General features: G+C 29.9%; 1 protein-coding gene across 1 annotated transcript in view; it reads right to left on the reverse strand.

Annotated features, from left to right (window-relative positions):
* Positions 1 to 22,236, reverse strand: part of LOC145249609 (chloride intracellular channel Clic-like) — a 133,152-nt gene extending 110,916 nt beyond the window's left edge. Inside the window, exon 1 of the mRNA XM_080111325.1 lies at positions 21,864 to 22,236. Within this exon, the coding sequence (XP_079967451.1) occupies positions 21,864 to 21,893 (30 nt within the window). The 5' untranslated portion in view covers positions 21,894 to 22,236. The remainder of the gene's footprint in view (positions 1 to 21,863) is intronic.
* Between the last annotated feature and the right edge of the window lie 399 nt (positions 22,237 to 22,635).

Below are 22,635 nucleotides of genomic sequence, written 5' to 3' on the forward strand. Positions count from 1 at the left end.
GAACAGAACCTTGTGATACACCAATAGTTACATTCACCCAGTCAGAAAGTTCCATTAATTACAACTGTTTTTAGTGTGTGAGGAAACTATGAACCCACTGTAGGATATAGGTATTCAATTGTGTGAGAAGTCGCTCATGTGGGACGGTGTCAAAAGCCTTAGTGTAATTCAGAAAGATGACAACTGGTATATTATGACTCAATGCCTTTGTCCAAATGTTGGGCTTCAATGAGATTAGTGATAGTTGACTTGCCAGTAGTAAATCCATGTTGTTCACAAAGCAAGTTGTTTTTCCTAAGGTGGTCAATAATGTCCTCACATATTAGCCACTCTATGATCTTGCAAACAACTAATGTAAGAGAGACTGATCTATAATTGGCCAGGTCAGACTTGTCACTTTTCTTAAAAATAGTGGTAAACTTCCACTGACAAGGTACATATCAATTGACGAGACTGACATTGAACAGAATGAATAGGGGAGTAGCAAGAACGTGGGTCAGTTTTTTTGAGAATCAGCAGGTGTATACGGTCTGGCTCTGGTAATTTGTCAGTCCTGAGGGATTGCAGTTTTTTTTTGAGAACCTTCCCTTTGGTTATAATGACCTTAAGTTCCGAATCCATATGCTTGGGAGTGAATGACAGAAGAGAAGATGTATCCTCTTACATTGCAGTACTGTTTATTCAGTACATTGGCCTTATCGTCGCAGGCAAGGGATCCTTTTACTTTATGTAGATCTGGGATACGGCGCCTGGTTGCTCTCCTGCTATTTTACGTAGTTTCAGAAAGCTTTATTGTTGGAAGTTTATTTGTTAAAAAAAAAAATAAAAATAAAAAAAAAGCTATTTTTTTATAAAAATCCAATGGTGCTTTAATTACAAAACTGTTTCATTAAAATAATATTTTCTAACGCAGAATTTCAATAGATGTTTTTACAATTATATCCAAACAGTTGTCTACAATGTCACTATTGTACACATTAATTGCAACATCATTCCGTGCGTTTACTATAGACTGGGTCAATTTCTATGGAAGAGCATTGGTGCTATAATTTTTGCTATTGGATTTTCATATTTACATTTATATTACATACAATAGAAAAATGCGAGTATGATTAAGCTTAAACATGGAAAAGTAAAGGACAAGATATTCTAGTAAAAAATATGAATTTATAACTTAAAATATAGCAGCATTAAGAATTGATTATATGTTATAAATTGAATATCAAAAAAAAAAAATTTAATGCAATATTTCAAGTTATAAATTTATATTATACTAGAATATCTTGTCCTTTTCTTTTCCAATTTTAACTTGTGCTTTACTTTTCCATGCTCGCATTTTTATTGTAATCCATGATTTTTCCAGGCTTCCAGTATAATTCACTCGTTCTTTGTTTAATTTGTCTTATTTTTTTTGCCCCCATAAACATAACATACACATATGTAATAATGTATGGCACTCGTCTGCTTTCAATAAAATTCCCAACTATCTCCCTTTCATTATATCACTTGTTACTTCTCTTTTCGCGAGAACGGTGAATTGGTAGCAACAATAGTTGTTGATGCGACGTGGTTGCTATGGAAACCAGTTATAAAAAACGTTGCTCACCTTACATTTTTTATAATTTTGAACACAAGTAAATTCATCATAACTTGTTTTACTGAACAAAAATTGAAAATTTTTTCACAATATAGCTGAGAAGGTGATCTATAAACTGTAATAATCATTTGAAGTTTGGTTGAAAAATGAGTGAGCGGTGAAGCTTTAAAGCAGTTCTAAATGACTAAGACTACCACTTAACCATATTCATGTATTTATGTAATTTTTCATATTACGAAAAACTAATACGTGTTAGTGATTTGAAGATATAAGAAAAAAGCTGCAAAGAAATCAAAATTTATAAATTAAATGATAAACTTATGACTTTATGCAGAAATTTATGAATAAAATTTACAATAAGAAAATGGATAAAAACAATATAAGACTTATGTTTTGTAAACCAAATAGATTTTTATTAACGAACTACAGACGAGAATTTTAGTGTCTCATGTTGACACTTATGAATCTGAAGATAATGTTGCTTACAGACCTCCATAATTTTTTGGAAAAAGGCGCAAAATTGATTATCACTATCATTAATTAAATCCAAACAAATTCTGTTAGTCCATTTTGCATTTGCAATTTTTATTATCTCAAGAGTCATACATTATATGAATGTATTTTTTATTACTGGAAACCGGTTTTAAAACAAATTTTAAAAAATCTTTGTTTAAACTTCATATCGCAGAAAATTTTAATTTAATATCATTTAAAAGGTAGAAATAATTATTTTTTAGAATTCTGTTTTGTTGTAATTCAGATAATTATATTACTGAGAAAAAAAATTATCAAGAAAAAGTGTTTTTTTGTTAACATAATATTGATTTTTATGTCTAAATTGTATTACAACTTTAAGTGAAATAAATAACAGGATTTTATATTATATATATATAAAAATAACTATTTGATCTTTTCAGCTTTAAAAAAATGTTGAAATTTTTATCAACCTATATTTATTTTTAGTTTTTGTAACATGAAATGGGGGGGGGGGCACCTAAAAAAAAAAAAAAAAATTTCCTCAAATATATTTAACAAAACCTTTTATTATGGAAGTTTATTTAATAATGAATAAATATCGAAAAATTTCAGGAAAATATAATTTGATTTTACTAGATTTTTAAAACATGGGCAGGTCTACAGTCCCCGTGAAAACTTGTCCCTTTTTGCTAGGTAGGAAAACTGGTCTCTTATTGGAAACATTTTATGACCATTCTTGGAGGAGATATTGTTTTTAAAAGAGACTATACCCCGCCATAATATTTAAAAATATTTTTACTTGTTTACTAATTTTTAAAATAAATATTTTCTAAGTGTCCGTTTTCTACCTAACTGGCTAAGTTTTTAGTGGTTTCACTTATTTTAAAGCATTTATTCTGTTAAAAACGAGACTACAAACTGCATAATATTTTTTAAAATATACTTTTTAGTGTTTTTAAAAGGGCAAAATCAATTTTTCTACATAGCTGGCTAAGTTGTTAGTGGTTTAATTTATTTTCAAGAGTTTATTCAGTAAAAAAATAAAAACAAGTAGTGTCAAGTGTTACACGAGAACAAGAAACAATGTCCAACATGAGGGTATCACATCTTAGGTCTTGATAATCGCTCTAAAATAGAAAATTAAAGAAAATACTGAGGGAGATTTGGTTTTAAAAAGAGCCCCCCACCCTCAAACAAATTTTAATATTTTTTAAATATAATTTAGGGAGAGATGTAAGCGGGTTAAAAATTATATCTCCCTCCAAAAACAAAACGAATTATAATAAATGTTGGTAATTGATAAAATTATAATTTTAAATAATGCATGGGTGCACTTGGTATGAGAAAAAAAAGAAAAACAAAGTAGTAACAAAGAATTGAATCTCCGTTTTTTTTTTGTTTTTTTTTTTAATTACTCCAAAAAATATTGTAAAAACAAAAAAATTGTAATAAATAGAAAAAACTTTTTGGCGGGAGAGATACCGTGTGTTAAAAATCTTAATTTTTTTTTAATTTTTACTTCAAAACTGTTAAGTCAATCATTAAGAGAAAAAGTAATCAATGAAGAAATTTAATTATTTTATTGAAAACTCCACTATCGTTTATCAAGAATCTTTTTAGTTTCATTTTTTGTTGTTTATCGCTTTGTTTTCGGAGGGAGATAGTTTTTAACCCACCACCCTCTCTAAATTATATTTTAAAAAAATATTAAAATTTAATTTCTTTTGGAGGGTAGGGGCTCATTAAAACTGAATCACCCTCAGTATTTTCTTTTTAATTTTCTAGTGATTATAAAGACCTCTAAGATGTGATCCCCTCATGTCGGACATTTCTCGTTCTCACGTGACACTCAATGCTACTTTTTTTTTTTATTGAATAAATGTTTCAAAATAAATTAAACCGCTAACAACTTAGCCAGCTAGGTAGAAAAATCGACTTTGCCCCCCCCCCTTTTTAAAAGTAAAAAAAAAAAAGTATATTTTTTTTTTTTAAAATATTATGCGGTCTGTAGTCTATTTTAACAGAATAAACGCTTTAAAATAAGTGAAACTACTAGGTAGAAAACGGACATTTAGAAAATCGATTTATTTTTTAAACAGTAAACAAGTAAAAATATGGGGGTAGGGGTAAAGTCGCTTAAAAAAAATCTCCTTCAAGAACGGTCATAAAATGTGTTTTCAATTGATATTTATTCAATAAGAGACCAGTTTTCCTACCTAGCAAAAAGGGATGAGTTTTCCGGGTACGAGTTTTCTTTCCTAAATTCATGTATACGGCTTCAAAAACGAACATTTTCTTTTAAGCGTCAATAGTGTAAACGATTTTTTTCTTGCATTTTTATTATTTTTGTATGCTGTAAAAAAAAAAAAAAAATTAGCAGTTTATTTGAAGCTTCAACTGGTAAAAATGTTAGGATAATATTAAATTAAAGTTACATTGTGTTACATACAGGGGGGGGGGTAAAACTGGCGCGCGTTGGAAGTACCTAAATTTTGATACATTTTTCTACAATAAATGTTTTGGTTTTCAAGTATTTCTGTGTTCGGAAAAAAATCCGATTTGACCAAGAAATTGGAGTTATCGCCCCCCCCTAACAATGGCGGCCGTCTGAATACTGCAGAAGTAAAATTTTAGTTTCATAAATGATAAAAAATAAAAAAAATTTCTACGTTAACGTGTGAAATCCACAAAAAATGGTCAAAGATAAATATGAATAATCATTTTGTTTAAACTAGAATTGGCATTTATTTGAATTAACAAAATATTATAAAAATGCGTTTTGATAGGCAAACCAAGAATACTCAAATGTAGTAGAAAAATGAAGACAAAAGCAAAATTAAATAGAAAGTATAAGGAAAACTAGAGTTTTAAACCGAAAGAAAACATTTCAATGAAAATTTATTTTACGAAAAGGAAATCCTAAAAAATTTAAAAATTTTATTTATATATATATATATATATATATATATATATATATATATATATATATATATATATAGCTTATAGTTTAAACATCTTTTCAGGGTGTATGGGTAGCAGTGTCAGAAATCATCAGTAAAAATTCGTGGTACACACTGGAATATTTAGACTTACTGTCTTGCGAAGCTTATAAATTCTTGAAAAATGTAATTCAAATCCTAATTTTTTTTTTAATTAAAGGAGCAAAGAACAAAATTAAAAAAAAACAGGTTTAATAGCAAATTATGCAAGTTTTTTTTAAATCGGTTTTCTTTAAAGATTTAAAGAAATCAACGAAATTTTACTTCCTTCGATTATAAAAATATATAAATTAAAAAAAAATCACTTACCTATAAAAACTACTATTCGATTAGTTCAATTGTTCATTGTTAAGAATTTATCCATATTTATACTTATATTCCATGTCCTTTTTAAATAAAATACTTTTCAACAAGGATTAAAAAAAAAAAAAAAAAAAAAACGCGAACTTTTTTTTTTTTAATTGTTCAAATAAAGGGAGACAAGTCTGATTTTATTCACCTTTATATTCCGGTGCTTTAAAGGGACATAATTTATGTCTTTTTAATGCGTGCTGTAAAACCAAAATTAATATTTTGGTCCTCCGTAGCTAAAAACTGAACACATTCACTTATAAGTTTTTACCGTTAAAAAAAAAAAAAAAAAAAAAATTTTTTTTTTTTTTTTTTTAAAGGTTTTACACCTTGGACTTTACAGGTAAATTTCCAAAAAACACTTGTTTTAAATTAGAATATTTTATTTATTGATCGTTTATCTTCAATTTATGATATATAAAACTTTGGTACAGAAATTAAAATTTTAATAGAAATTTCAAAATGGGAGGGGTAAATTTAAAAAAACGTTTGTCTAACATATTTGGTTTATTGGAAAGAGCATAAAATTTAACATTGACCCTGAAAATATCGTAAAAATTGAACCAATAGAAAAATTGATCAATTTTTTTAAAGTTTAAAAAAATTTAACTCATAAAATTCAATTAATTTCATTACGATAATAAAATAAAAAAAAAAAAAGAAATGGATGCATGAAGGCGCGTCGGCACTTTGTAAACACTTAAAAAAATGTTTCTATTTTTTTTAAACACCTTTAATAGTTTATTTTGGAAGTATATTCCATAAAGAAAATAAACAGCCCACCTTTAAAAGAGAAATTACAAGTTTTTTTTTTTTATATTTTATTCGCAGTTTCGTGTTAGGGGTGTCTAATTCCCAAAATTCTGATACACCTAGTGTATAGGTAAAAAATAGGGTACTTCTACAGTTTATCGCCGAAAATGGAGACGCTATTGGAGGGGGGCACCTGCCATTAGAATCAGAGGGAGAAATCAGCATTTTAAACTATGGCCGAAGTAGGAAATTAAACTAGATATTAATTACTTCCGGAAAGAACTATGAAAAAAAGTAAATGAAGAAAGTGAAAGAAAACTAGGTACCTTCAAACCGTTGTGTAAAACAGACTAGTGACGTCATTTCGCGTGTTTGGGTCAATTTCTATGGATTGGTTGGTTGTTTTTGTTTTACAGCATATCAACCCTTTTCAGGTTATTTAATGCCGAGTCCAAAGATTCGGAAGAAAATTTTTAATAGAATATATTTGTTGTTTTCAAATCAGTTTCTATTTCACCCATAGTTGGGACCCTAACAGGTACTACCACTCCGGGTCAGAGTGGACCTGGGAGCAATGGCAATTAAAGGGTAGCTACACACTCCCCAAAGCCCGCAAGTTGGGGCCTCACCACTGGAAGGTCATATCCAGGACCAATTTCTATGGAAGCTCATTTATGCAGAAATTTATGAAAAAAAAAAAAAAAAAAAAAAAAAAAATACAAGACTTACATTTTATAAAACAAAATAGATTTTTAAAAACGAACTACATAGACGATAAATTAATTTTAATCTTTTCTATTGATACATGTATCTAAAGATATTGCTGCTTACGGGTGTCCGTATATTTTTGGAAAAAAACGGCGCAATTTTTTTTTTATTACCACCCTCTGCATTTTAAATAATCAAATCCAAACTAATTTTCTTTAGTCGATTTGCTTTTGTAATTTTTATTATCTCAAGAGCCATATATTCTATTATATGAATATATTTTTTTTATTATTTAAATCCGTTATATATATATATATAAAACTGTTTAAACTTTACATCGCGTAATATTTGAATTTAATATCATTTAAAGCTTTAAAATGTTTTTTAATTGTTTTTAAGTAATCAAGAGAAAAGAAACATCTAAAAAAATAAAAATAAAAATAAAAAAGATAAAAAACAATTTTTCAACATAACGATTTTATGTCCAATTTTATTTACAAAATAAGTGAAAAAAATGACGGGATTATAATTATTTGATCTTTTCAGCTTTAAAAAAAAAAAAAAACGTTGAAATTTTTATCCACCTACATTTATTTTTTGTTTTCGCAACATGAAATGGGGGGGGGGGGTAGAACACCCATAAAAAATATATATTTCCTAATATTTAACGAAACCTACATTTATTATGTAAGTTTATTTAATAATGAATGTCGAGAATTTCAGGAAAATATGACTGATTTTTGCTAGATTTTTAAAGCGTGGGTATGTCAACGGCTTAAAAAACGTTACTACATAAGAACGTTTTAAAGCGTCGATAATGTAAACACGATTTTTGTCTCGCATTTTCATTATTTTTGTATGCAGTAAATTAAAAAAAAAAAATTAAAAGAATAGTTTATTTGAAGCTACTTTTAAATGGTAAAAAGTTATATTAAATTACTAGGTACGGGCAAAAATAGGGGGGGGGGGCTAGTTTTGAAAGCCGATTTATCATTTTTTTTAATAGTTTCCGACTACTTTTTGATTGAATTTGAAAGATTAGAGACTAAGATAATTTCCTAAAGAAAAAAAATATTTGTACATGTGAAAAAAAAAAAAAAAAAGTTATGAAAAATATTTTCACAGCGAGCTAACCCTAACCAATTCAGCTAAATTTTGAAGTTAAATTCATTGTAAAAAATCCTTTAAAAAGATGGTTTTCTAGGTCTATTTCAATAGGTAATTAGTAAAGTCATAAGATATTAAATTTAAAAAAACAAAATACCTTGTTTGTGCAAAAAAAAAAAAAAAAAAAAAAAAAAAAAAATTAATTAGCCCTCAAAAAGCATGTAATTCACCGTTCGCCAAAAACGCAACAAATTTAAAAAATGTAAACACGATTAAAAGGAGGCCCAAAATTTCAGCCAATCGAAACGCTGTTTCAAAAATGAAGTTATGATAGTAAAAGGAGGTAGGGGTATCAGACCCCCCCCCCAGACGTGCATCCATACATTCCTATTCTGAACGTTTGTATCAATTTTTAATTTAGTTATTTTTTATGTTCCTGTTTTTAAATTATTTTTTTTTTTAATTATTGTTCGAGATTATATAAAAATTATGTTACGCCGAAAGCTTCATTCTTACGAGCAAGGAAATTATTAAAATCTTACATATAAAAATTATGCGAAATCTGTAAATAAAAAAAAAAAAAAAAAAGAAAAAAAGTAGAAATATTTTTGTTAATGTTAAAATATAAAATAAACAATGCCCAATTCAATGGTAATATCGGTAGTTCGAGAAATTCATTTTTCTTCGAGTTGTAACAAATTCATTAATACGGACTTTCGGAGCTTTTTTGTAATGTTCCTGTAAAAAAAAAATTTTTTATTGTTACAAATTATGCGAGATATAAAAATTCTTGCGTTTTTTATTTACTACTGAAAACCATAACTTTAATAAAGGTATTTTTTGTTGAAACAAAATACATTTCCACCCAGATTTAAATAAAAATTAGTTCACTATATTCCGCGATCATTTAATAAATACTGAAAATTTCATTAAAATTGGTAAATTTCCTGATTTTTGGTGAGTTTTTAAGTAAAGGGAGGGGTCAAAATGTTTATACATTTTGAGCATCGTAATTCATTTTGCCCGTACCTATAAATTACAGTTACATCGTGTTACATACGAGGGGGGGGGTAAAACTGTGGCGCGCATTGGAGGTACCCAAAGAAAACATTCGTAATTGTGTAATTGGAAATGTTCCGATTTAATTATTGAAAACGGGAAAGTTTTCTATGAAACATTAACAGAAAATGAAAATATTCATATTGTCATAATTATTTAAAATGGGCAAGCGCCTAGGAGTGTCAGAAGTAGACAAAAAAGGAGTGATTAGACTCGTTATCTTTCGAAGCTTATAACAATATGAATAATGTAATTTAAACCCTAATTTTTTTTTCAATATAAAGGAGCAAAGACCAAACTTTAAAATAGGTTTCATCGAAAAATATACAATATTTTTTTTAATCGATTTTCTTTAAAATAGATTTCACGAAATTCAACGAATTTTAACTTAATCTAAATATAATAAATATATAAAATTAAAAAAAAAAAAAATTAAAAATGGATGCTTCCATTCTTCATTTGAGAATTTGTACATATATTCCATGTATTTTTTAAATAAAAGAAATTTTTTTTACACAAGCATTTGAAAAGACCGCCATTACGTAAGCATTAACCGGTGTTAGCCAGCCGGTGTTTCTTGTCCCTTTTTTCCGGTTTTGAAATACGGATGGATAAGACGTAAAAACACATACGCGAGTCGTTAAGCCTTGTGCGTCAAAATATGGGTGACCATATATGCAAAATGATCACATTTTACTTATCAGGTTTTGCCTTAAAAAAAAAAAAAAAAAAAAAAAAGAATTTGATTTATTTCTTCTCTCAAAGAAATACACGAGTTTTCGATTTAATATATTTTATTTCTTTATGGAGTGAATTTTTGTTTAAATTATATATATATATATATATATATATATATATATAAGCATTGAATGAAATAGAAAAAAAAATTGTAATTGTACGAAATTTTCTGGACAACATAAGATAAGGTTTCACTTTAAAAAATTTTTAAATTAAAAAAAAAAAAAATGGCTGCATGAACGCGCAGGCACTTGTTAACCAGTTTTTTTTTTTTTTGTTGTTTTTAATAAAACATATTTCTATTATTTTTTAAACAACTTTAATAGTTTATTTTGGAAGTATATTCCATAAAGAAAATAAACAGCCCACTTTAAAGAGAAATTACGAGTTTTTATATTTTATTCGCAGTTGTGTGTTAGGGGTGTCAAAAATTCCAAAAAAATTCTAACACCTAGTCACTCACTGCCATTTGAAAACCAAAATATTTGTTTAAAAATGTATCAAAACATAGTTGTAAAGACATTTATTGAAAAGTCTGCGTAAGAAAATATTTTAAGAAAACAATTTTATATATTTTTAATTTCCTACTTCGGTCATAGATTTTAACGGCAAGTGCCCGAAAAAAAAAAAAAAAAAAAAAAAAAAATGGCGTCTTCATTTTCGGCGATAAACTGTAGAAGTACCATAAATAGTTGGTACTTAATGACGAGTGTGGGCCCTGCGCAAACATGTCTATTTAACCATGAAAAACTTTCAGACCAAAATAAATTTTTCAAAAAGCCCCCCCCCAAATGCCAAATTGATTTTAAATTCCAAATCTTCATTAGAATTAATCGAGCGTGTTTTTCGTTTTGACTAAATTTCATTCATACTTTTATTTTGTGCTTTTTTTTTTAATTTTATTTTTATTTTATTCTAAATTTATTTTATTTCTTTTTAAATTCATTTTTATTTTATCCAAACATTTTGTACATTATATATATATATATATATATATATATATATATATATATATATATAAATGCTTACGCAACTATTTGAGTGGACAAAAGACTGACTGTTCGTATTTAAATAAATTTAAATTATAAGAAGAATGGAAGTCCTTTGTTCACTCAAATAGTTCCGTAAGCATTTTTTATTATAAATGTACAAAAAATATTTGGATAAAATAAAAAATGAATTTAAAATGAAATAAAATAAATTTAGAATGAAATAAATTTAAATGAATTAAAATAAATTTAAAATAAAATCACAAAATAAAAGTATGAATGAAATTTACTCAAAGAAAAAAAAAGTCAAAACAGAAAACACGCTAGATTAATTTGGAGTTGAAAATCATTTTGGCATTTTCTTTGGCCTTTTAAAAATTATTTTAGCCTGAAAAAGTTTTTCATGGCTAAATAGACCAATGTTTGGGGTTTGTATTACTGTACAGATTCGAAAAAGTTGTCAAAAAACAAATATAACAAATAAACGTTATCAAAGGCAAGATAAGTTACTTTTCTACCAAACTGGATATATTTTTCGTGTTTTTATTTAATGTAACATGTTTATTCAGCTCGAAAAACATACAGTGTTTAACCGCTGTATTGGAAAATTCAAGATGGCGTCTGATTCTCTCTTTAACACGGTAAGTTTGGGAAAAGGTGTTATAAATAAAAAAAAAAACGGATAAAATACTATTAAAAACTCGCTCAATATGTTACCGTGACAGTGACATAGGTTGACAGACATATTCGGCGGGTTTTTAATAGTATTTTGTATAGTTTTGTATTTATAACACCTTTTCCCAAACTTACCGTGTTAAAGAGAGAATCAGACGCCATCTTGAATTTTCCAATACAGCGGTAAAACACTGTTTTTCGAGCTGAATAAATATATTACATTGAATAAAAACACGAAAAAATATCCAGTTAGGTAGAAAAGTAACTTATCTTGCCTTTGATAACATTTATTTGTTATATATTTATTTTTTGAAAACTTTTTCGAATCTATGTGTACTGTACAGTAATACAAACCAGTAATCTCCAAAAATACCGTTAGGGCTTACAACATGGCCGCCAGAAGAGTCACGTGATCCGGTTGATCCAAAACATGAATCGTGCAAATGGAAAACGCAGCCTTGAGGGCAAACTTTGACAAACAACCACAATTTGTTTGTATTTAATTTTTTGTTGATATGTTATAAAAATAGGCAAACTTTGAGAAACAATCTTAGGTTGTTTTTAGTTAAAACAGTGTTTATAAAAAGTATTTTATTCAGAACAAACAAGTGGTCGACTAGGTGTATCAGAATTTTAGGCGGAATTTGACACCCCCAACAAAAAACTGCGAATAAAATACATAAAACTCGTAATTTCTGTTTTTAAAGTGGGTTGTCAATTTTCTTTATGAAATATACTTCCAAAATAAACTATTACAGTCGTTTAAAACATAATAGAAGTATTATTTTTTAAAAACAATGTTTACAAAATGTCTACGCACGTTCGTTTTCCGGTTTCGTAATACGGCGATTCATGTTTTGGATCAACCGGATCACGTGACTCTTCTGGCGGCCATGTTGTAAGCCCTAACGGGCTTTTGAGATTACCTACAAACCCAATGTTTGTACAGGGTCCACAGTCCACACTCGTCATTAAGTACCAAGTAGTTAAATCTTATTTCAGGCACTCAAATTTTAAGCGAAGTGATTAAACCTAAACTTAAAACTTTAAACATAACTCGAAACAAGTTATATATCAGAAAAAAATGTGGTCTATTCCGAACTTCACAATCGATTTAAGGTTTGTTTTACAATAGACAGACGAATAAAGTGGAAAATTAACAAGTAAATGTTATCAAAGGTAAGATAAGTTACCTAGCTGAAGATGTTTTTATTTAAAAGGTGTTTAATGGGTTTGAAAAACAATTAGTGCCGAGTGTTACGCGAGAATTAGAAAAATAGCCGGGATGCGACTTACATCTTAAGTCTCGATAATAGCTAAAATAAATATCAAACTGCCGGTAGAAACTCGTCACAAATGTCACGGTAACAGTGTTTTGGGCCGACGTACACGAGTGCTCCCCCACTAGCGAAATAAGCATCGGCTTCTATGTTGAACGTTTTTTAATTGAGGGAGTATTCATTTTTACTAGGAAAGAATTTTTGCGTGTGTGACCTAGTTTGTTTTTATTTTGGCTTGAAATTTGCGCATGATGATTTGTTTTTTGTTTCGGATGGATATTTTTTGACAGAGTTTAATTATTAACAGGAAAATTGGTGAAAATTAAAATGGAATACGCGCTATTTTTAAATATTTTCAGGTTTAATGAAAGTTTTACGATACCTGCGTTATTTTTTATTTTAAAATAAAAAACAAGGTTTTTTTGTTTTGTTTTTTGGCCGGATTTAACAAACAAAATGAAAGCAAAGCAAAACAAGACAAATTTGGTGCAGAGTGCAGATTTTATTTTAACTTTCAATTTTTCCTGTTAATTACAAACTCCGGCAAAAAAAAAAAAAAAAAAAAAAATCCTAACAAAAATCATGCGCAAATTTCAAGCCAAAATAAAAAACAAACCAAGTCAATGTCACACACGCAAAAAATTTCCTTGTAAAAATAAATTCTCCCTCAATCGAACAACGTTCAACATCGGAGCCGATGGGTATTTCGTTAGTGGGGTAGCACTCGTGTACGTCGACCGTATTTTGATTTTGAAGCCATCATAGAGATGTATTCTATTGCGGCTATTTTTCTAGTCCTCGCTTAACACTCAGCACTGTTTTTCCAACCGAATATACGCTTTAAAATAAGTTTTAAAAGACCCCCCCCCCAAAAAAAAACCCTAGAATCTGATCTAGCCAGATATAAGAGCAACGTATTTTGCTTTTAACATTTGTTTATAACAAACCTAGTTATTCCGTACAACAGAAAAAGATCGAGGAGCTAAATCTCCAAAAATATTCGGTTACAGAAGGCGCGAAACCAGGGCGTTCAAATGCTGCTCAATTTTATAATAGGAGCGTTTGGAATATTTACTTGTTTGCACTTAAATTAAAACTAATTTTATTCAATTTACTTTTTAAAGTCTTCAACCTAAATAAAAAGCTGTTTTTTTTTTTTTTTAAAGTAAATTGAGAATGGATCGGTGCGAGACGGAAATAAGCTAACAGAATTTAAAAATGTTAAGACATCTAATAATTTAATAAATTATCGACTTGGTATAAAATGTCTTACTAAGCAAATCAATTTCAGGACAAAATTGGGTGCTTATTTAGAATTACACTTTTAAAAAAATTACAGAAATCGGTACTAGTAGTGCAGTGCACTTATTGATCCGTGCTGAAATAATGTCATTTAAAAAGCCATTCTTAACATGGGGAGGGTAGGGTGTTTTGTACCTATTCTGTACTTTAACTTTACAATTGAATTAAAAAAATAACTTTGAAATACGATTAAAAAAATAGCGGATCGGATCAGTAAGTGCATTAGCACCTAGAAATCTTCTGGTACGTATTTGTCATGAAAGGGAAAAAAAAAAAAAAAAAAAAAAAAAATCACGTAAATGGATTTTTTTTTTTTTTTTTTTTTTAATCAAGTGTACTTCTAAATAAGCTACTACTTGCCTCCCCACGCGGACAAAGATATTTTTTAACGTGGGGAAAATCGAAAGTTTTGGATTGTGGTAAAAATGAAAATTACTTCTGTCTAGATTTTTTTACTGGCCGAGAAGATGGAGAAAAACCTAGCCAAGAGAAAATTGTCATTTGCGAAAAAAAAAAAAATAATAATTTTATCTAACTAAGCGAAAAGGGCAAGATATTCCAACGGTCGCTATTCAATACTGTGTGAACAAACCCGAAACTAAAAATAAAAACTAAACTGTGACACATCAACTTTAACAACTGCGTCGTAACTATATTTTTTAATTTTATCTTAAAACAAAGTTCCAAGTCTCAAAATTGGATGAGAGTGGGGGCACTTCATGGTGAAAAATACAAGACACCGGCTATAAAGTATTTTAATAAATGCTCTAAAGCGTCAATTTTCAAGATGAAAGTACTTTATTCATATACCTGCCTCCCCACGAGGACACAGTCATACTCATGTGGTCGGTTTCTTAAATGTGAATAAGCTAGCTCCTTAAAATGGGCCACGGGTTTGTACACAAATTCGAAAAGGTTGTCAAAAAACAAATATAAATAAATGTTATCAAAGGCAAGATAAGTTACTTTTCTACCTAACTGATGTTTTTAGCGTTTTTATTTAATGTTAAATGTTTATTCAGCTCGAAAAACTTTACGGATGTACTGGAAAATGTAACATGGCGATCGACTGACTCGGTAAGTTTGGGAAAAGGGGTGTATATTACTGTAACAGATTCGAAAAAGTTGTCAGAAAACAAATATAACAAATAAATGTTATCAAAGCCAAGGTAAGTTACTTTTCTACCTAACTTGATGTTTTTAGTGTTTTTATTCAATGTAACATGTTTATTCAGCTCGAAAAACAGTGTTTACCGATGTATTGGAAAATTCAAGGCGCCGCCTCACTCCCTCTTTAACACGGTAAGTTTGGGAAAAGGTGTTATAAATAAAAAATTAGACAAAATACTATTAAAAACCCGAATATATGTCAACCTATGTCATGGTAACATATATTGAGCGGGGTTTTAACAGTATTTTATCCAGTTTTTTTTATTTATAACAACTTTTCCTAAACTTACCGTGTTAAAGAGAGAGTCAGATGCCATCTTGAATTTTCCAATACATCGGTAAATACTGTATGAAACATGTTACATTGAATAAAAACACCAAAAATGTATCCAGTTTGGTAGAAAAGTAACTTATCTTGCCTTTGATAACATTTATTTGATACATATATTTGTTTTTTGACAACTTTTTCGAATCTATGTGTACAGTAATACAAACCCGGCTAAGATTCGTTTTTTTTTTTTTACAGTATTTTGTATAGTTTTTTTTTTAATTTTTACCTCCTTTTCCCAACATTACCGTGTCAAAAAGAGAGTGGCCATTTGCAATTTTCCAATACATCGGTAAACACTGTTTTCCGAGCTGAATAAACATGTAACATTAAATAAAAACATTAAAAACATCCAGTTAGGTAGAATAACTTATCTTGCCTTTGATAACATTTGTTATATATTTTGTTTGACAACTATGTGTACAAAGTGTACAGTATCTATGTGTACAGTAATACAAACCCGGTCAATCTTATGGAGGAGGGAGGGGGCTTTAAGTACTTTCACCTAACAATTTAAAAAGATACAGTAAAAATTAAATCAGACATTTTATCTAAAAATTAGCGTAGACCGTAAATTACACTAGCACACACAGAGCATAGGCACGCTCTCACAAATAAGGGTACCTTGGGAGGCATATAATGTCTAAGTGAAACCCCTACCTCCTAGTATACGAAGTTTTTATATTCTCGATAATTGCGCGCGATACATAGTTCCTATTTACAATGCCTCCCCACGGGACAGAGTTAGACACCAGGGTCGTTTAACGTGGAAAATAGGAACAAAAATAATTTTATCCGTCGTGAAGGATTTCTCCTCCACTGACAGAACAAGAAATTGAAGTGCAACATCTGAAGAACAGATGCTTTGCTACACTTTGATATAGCTCCCGTATGTTCATGAACTCATAAGTGCGTCATACCCCTTGCACCCCCTCATTCTGAAACCAGATTATCAACGGCACTTGGATACGTATTTTATTTTGATCGTGCGTTAGAGTTCTACTTTTTATTTAGAAAATGAAAATAAACAAGGGTTCAAGGCATGGAGTAAGAGTAGAAAGGTTCTCATCGGAAAACACTTGGTGTGTATACAAGACTAATTAAATATTTAAAATGTACAATATAATTAAAAACGCAATATATGGTTTTATCGTATGGTTTGGATGCGAAAAGCATAAAATGAAAATATACAAATATTACCAAAGGTAAATTAAGTTACTTATTTTAAAGCGTTCATTGGTAAGTATGAAGAATTACTCCACCCTCGAAAATGCCATGAAAATTACCACTCCTAGGTTTTCGGGATCGCTGAAAACGAAAATAACGCTTAAAATTACGGCAAATGAGTAGTTTCCAAGATATGAAATGTTTTAAAAGTGAATCACTTTTCTATAATTTAACGTAAAATGAGCACCCACTTCGTGGCCACGATTTTTTTCGGGAGAGGGGGGGCAGCTTTTTTTTACTCAGAAAATCCTTTAAAATTACCACTAACGTTTAAAATTCCAAGAAACAAGTAGTTTCCAAGATAAAAAATGCACTCTATGGTTACCATTTTCTTTTTTTAGAGGGATATTCAATTATAGAACTGGTATAGTTTTTTTGGTACTCCTGCAGTATTTTACCCACCGATTTCACGATCTTAGCCGAGCGTTGACGAACGCTTTCGGCGTTAACGCCGACGAAAGCCGAGAATTCGGAGCTACGGTGCAAGAACGCTAAAAGTATGTGAATAGCAACAACATTACAAGGAAAAGATATTACACACACACAACAAAATGGATAAAATTAATACAAAAAATTTGGATAAAATAAATCACAAACACTTACCGTAAGTTTTTTTTAAAGTAAAATAAATTTATTTTGTTGAATATTTTTTTTGTTTTGGTTCATTTTATTTTCCGATAGCTTTTTTTTTGGGGGGGGGGGGTAAGCAACAGTAATAAACACTTCAATGTTTTTTTTTTTTGTTTGTTTTTAACAAAACGTTATTAAACAGTAACAACAATGTTTTTTTTTTTTTTTTCAGTAATGTTTGTAGGGGGGGGGACAACAATTACTGTTTATCTTTAGTTCCGACTGGAAGATTTTCTACTGACTGTAGAGGCAAAGTAGGGAGCAAAGGGTTTTCAGAGGATGTGGAAAGAAGCTCCTTCCCAAACCGGGTAGCCTTCCGCGATTTGATTTATTATGGAGACAAAAGGGTTGTGTCCAAATTTTTGTCTCCACATAAATTCGCATAAATATGTTTCCAACAGCTCCCGGGTTTTTTTTTTTTTTTTTTTTATCGCTAAATTAAATAGCTGAAATGAAAGGCTGTGTATTTTTACTTTGAACAATAAAATAACTGAAATGAAACGCTATGTGTGTAATTTCAATGAAAATTATTCGTCTGCTGCGCGTTCGTTTGAAGCGCCCTGATTGGCTGATAGAGTATCGTACCGCTCGCCATGTTCCGGCGTTTTCCGACGGATGTCGATCAACGCTCGGCTAAGATCGTGAAATCGGTGGGTAAAATACTGCAGGAGTACCGTTTTTTTAACAGGTGCTTAGTTTAACTGTTTTAACTTAAGTAACGCGCCGACATTAACCGAGCAGAAGAACACCCCCGCCCCCCACCGCCTCCCACCAAATGTAAACAGAAGTTTTGTAAAATATTAAACAGTTCTTCTGCTCGGTTAATGTCGGCGCGTTCGCGTTAGGTGTATCAGAATTTTTGTAGGAATTTGACACCAACACGAAACTGCGAATAAAATATAAAAAACTCGTAATTTTTTAAGTGGGTTGTTTATTTTTCTTTATGGATTATACTTCCAAAATAAACTATTAAAGTTGTTTTAAAAGTAATAGAAATGTTTCTTTTTTTTTTTTTTTTTTTAACTAATGAATTTTACGAACAATATTTTTCAATTTTTGAACTTTAAAAATCTATTAATTTTTCTATCGATTCTATTTTTACGATATTTTCAGGGTCAATGTGAAATTTTATGCTCTTTCCAATAAACCGAATACTTTAGACAAACTTTTTTTTTTTAATTCACGCCCCCCCCCCTTTCAAGTGTCTATTAAAAAGTAAATTAATTTACTCAAAGTTTTATATATCACAAATTGGAGAGAAAAGGTCAATAAATATATTCAAATTTAAAACAAAGTATTTTAGAAATTTACCTGTAAAGTTCGAAGTTTAAAACCTTTTCTTTTAATGAAACTTTGGTCCTTGCTCCTTTAATTGAAAAAAAATTAGGGTTTGAATTAAATTTTTCGAGTAGTTATAAGCTTGGAAAGACGGGGGGGTCGAATAATTCACGCCTCCCATTTTGAAATGTCTATTAAAAAGTAAATTATTTACACAAAGTGTTTATATATAGATATATATATCAAATTGAATATAAAAGATCAATAAATAATATATTCAAATTTAAAACAAAGTATTTTAGAAATTTACCTGTAAAGTCCGAAGTTTAAAACCTTAAAAAAAAAAAAAAAAAAAAAAAAAAAACCCACGACGGCGCGTTACTTAAGTTAAAACAGTTAAACTGCATAAAGCACCTGTTAAAAAAAAAACTATACAAGTTCCATAATTGAATATACCCCCCCCCCAAAAAAAACCCGGCAGCCCCCCCCCCAAAAAAAAGGGTGACAAAGTGAGTGCATTTATCTTGGAAACTACTTGTTTCCTGGAATTTTAAAGGATTTTCCGAGGGTGAAAAGAAAGCACCCCCCCCCCCGGAAAAAATCATTGCCACAAAGTGGGTGTTCATTTTACGTTAAATTAAAGAACTCCACTTTTTCAAAAGTAACATTTCTTCATATCTTGGAAACTACTCATTTGCCGTAATTTTAAACGTTATTTTCGTTTTCAGCGACTCCAAAAACCTATAAGAGTGGTAATTTTCAAGGGATTTTCGAGGGTGGAGTAATTCTCCATATTTACCCGTTTATTTACTTTAAACAATTTCTGAAAATTAAAATCCTTAAAAACAAATCAGGCACATGGCCATTCAAAAAGTGTAGAGAGGGAAAGTCTATGGTCATCCTTGTCACTGGACGTAAGATTTATCATTTTCGTAGCTACAATCTTCAATCACCATAATACCACATTCACTCCAGATGATCATCATACTTAAAACGAGCGTTTAAGTCCAATAATGTCACTAATTGTGCGAAAATGTACCAGTATTTTGCTGAGTTTTCCATTTTGAGCGCTATAGAGTCCAGCGGACCTAAATGAGAATCACCCAACCTCCATGTTAAGAACGGTTTTTTTTTCTTTCTTTTTTTTTACACTTACAGTGAATTATTGGGCACTAATATATACGGAGGTGATTTTCGTTCTGGTCCGCCAAGAGTCCAAATAACTATAAGAAAACAGGTTTGACAGTACTTTGTGTTAAAGTAAATAAACGCTTTAAAATAAGTTAAAAACTTATCTCGCCTTGGGTTGGCACTTATGCGGAATATGAACGGTACTGACATTCACATTTAGAAATATATTCTTAACATTGGAAAGAGAGGCTTTTGTTTTTAAGTATTCTGTAAAAATTTTTTAAGCCATTCAAATTCATTCAATCCAGGGGAACGTAGAGTTTTGTTAAAAAAAAAAAAAAAAAAAAGCTTTCATTCTTAATTGCTAGGTTGTGCAAATTAAAAACAAGTATCTTTCTGCAGCTACTCCTCCTCCTCCTACATATTCAAGCCAAGTGGACAGATAGGTATTAAAGATCGAGGGGGGTGAGACAAGTGCGTGTGTTAGAGAGAGAGAGAGTGTCCAAGTAAAAAAAGAAATGCAGGTGAGAAATTCTGCTGGAAGATACGACAGGTAATTTCACAAAGTAACCCACCACACCCCGAAATTGGTGGTGGGGGACACTAAATAAAGAGTGGATGGGTGTGGAAGGTGGAGAGTAAGCTAATTAAAAATAAGAAACTTTCACTGTCAGTTAAAATGAAATTAAAAAAGTTACGTGTTACGTAAAGAAAATAAACTTGGGTCACATAGAGGAAGGGGGGGACTGTCTATTGTTTTAAGTGTTTAACAAAATAGGTCAGGCTTAATACACTTATTTCTTATCCCACCCAAGATATAGATAGATATATCTTGATCACGTAAATGCATAACTTAATATATATATTTAAAAATCTGACAAGAAAAGGGGAGTCGATAGACCTGACAACTACAATAAGAAAACGTTCTTGGCCTTCGGGACAAGATCAAAGTGTAGTATCTGTTCTTCAGATGCTGCAGTTTGCTGCACTTCTATTTCTCTTTCGGTGGAGGAGAAATCCTTCACGACTGAAACAATTTTTATTTTTGTACCTTTTCTCCACATTAAAAAACGACCCTGGTGTCTAACTGTCCCGTGGGGAGGCACAGTAAATAGGTACAATAAGAAAACGTTATATACACACGCAAATAATGTAACAAAAAGTTACAAGTATAGTTTTAAAACATGGTTAAAAAAAAAAAAATACTTGTAGTTAGTATCGCGCTGAAATGCTATTTAGAAACATTTTAATATGGAGAGAGGGTGTTTTGTAATTATTCTGTACTTTCACCTAACAATTGAACAAAAATATAAAAATTGAATTTAACGTGAGAAAAAAAAAGAAAAAAAAAAGCGCGGCTACATAAATGCACAAACACACACACACACACACAAAGTCTTCAGGCAAATTGCAATTTTAATACCAAAATTAAACTTTAAAATCAAAACTTCAACAAGCTTCTAAGTTATAGACATATTTGCTAGGTTGTGCAGTGTGCACAAGTACAAATATACAACTCGAACAACAATTTCTAAAATCAATAAATTAAGTCCATGAATAGTCAGCTTAACAAGGAAATTTAAACTTTTCCAGAAGTCTTGTTTGTTTACCGTATAGTTTACACGTCTCTTTCAGTTTTAATTGTTACCGAAACTAAAAGAAGCCGGATTAAGTATGAAAACTGAATTGTATTAAAAAAAAAAAAAAAAAGTTTCAACTTTTTATAATTGCGTAAATTAAATTAATATTTTCGTTTAAATGTCACCTTTTTAAAAGTTAACACATACATAAACGCCATTTTCACTTTAACAATATGAATTGTAAGAAAGAACATGTTATTTTTACACCACAAAACATTCAACTGAGAAGATTGTAACTATAACAAAAACTTTTAAAATTCAACGCAAATTATATTTTCTTTACGAAAACATAAAATTACTTAAAAAAAAAAAAAAAAAACTTTAATTACCAATAAAGAAATAAAAACAAGTATGGCGATTTTTTTTTTAAGTTTTTTTTTTTTTTTTTTTTTTTTTTTGAAGTGAAACCCCCTTAAAAGCTTACCTTGACCCATAGTTCGAATTCGGGAATCATTGTTGATTATTTGGTTTTCGTTTTTTGCTGTGTATATTGGTGTATATCCGAGACAAAAAAAAATGACGTTGTTTCTGTGGTAATATTGTTGGTAGTAATAAAGGAAAAGAAAAGGGGGTTAATAAAGGAAACTGCGTCGGTAGTCCGTCGTCTCCAGATAATAGAGCGTGTGTTTTCTCTTTAAACTTTGCCTCCGTACAACAACGGCGATGAGATAGAGGGAACGCGAGTGCGCGCGAAAACACAGCTACGCATGTGCGCCGAACCAAGTAGCCAATCAGATACGTGTGCAAAAAAAAAGAAATTAAATTCGCTCACTTTTCCAATTCACAAGTGAACGAATGAACGTAACGTCGTTTTGTTTTGTTGTTTGGTTTGTTTTACGGCATATCAACCCTTTTCCAGTTATTTAATGCCGAATCTAGTAATTTTGTAAAAAAAATTTCAAATATTTTATTCCTGCAATTTTTGTTTGGTTGTTTTGTAGAGCAAAATTGTTTTTATTTATGGGTTTGCAGAACATAATTGAGTTTTGCAAACGAGAAGGGAAAAGAGAATAACATAAATGTTTGGTGCATTTTAGTTCAGGAAGCCAGTATCTTCAAGCAGCCAGATATAATAGTCCCAATGAATAAACCTGACGTGTAAATTTCAACTAATTGATATTTACATAAAATTTTAATATTACACAAAATGCCTTGCAAGGCTGAAAAAGATAAAGTAAGGAAAAGTTGATGACTTT

The sequence above is a fragment of the Euprymna scolopes genome, chromosome 28 (assembly GCF_053919585.1).
Source record: "Euprymna scolopes isolate OS-2025 chromosome 28, ASM5391958v1, whole genome shotgun sequence".
NCBI lineage: Eukaryota > Metazoa > Mollusca > Cephalopoda > Sepiida > Sepiolidae > Euprymna > Euprymna scolopes.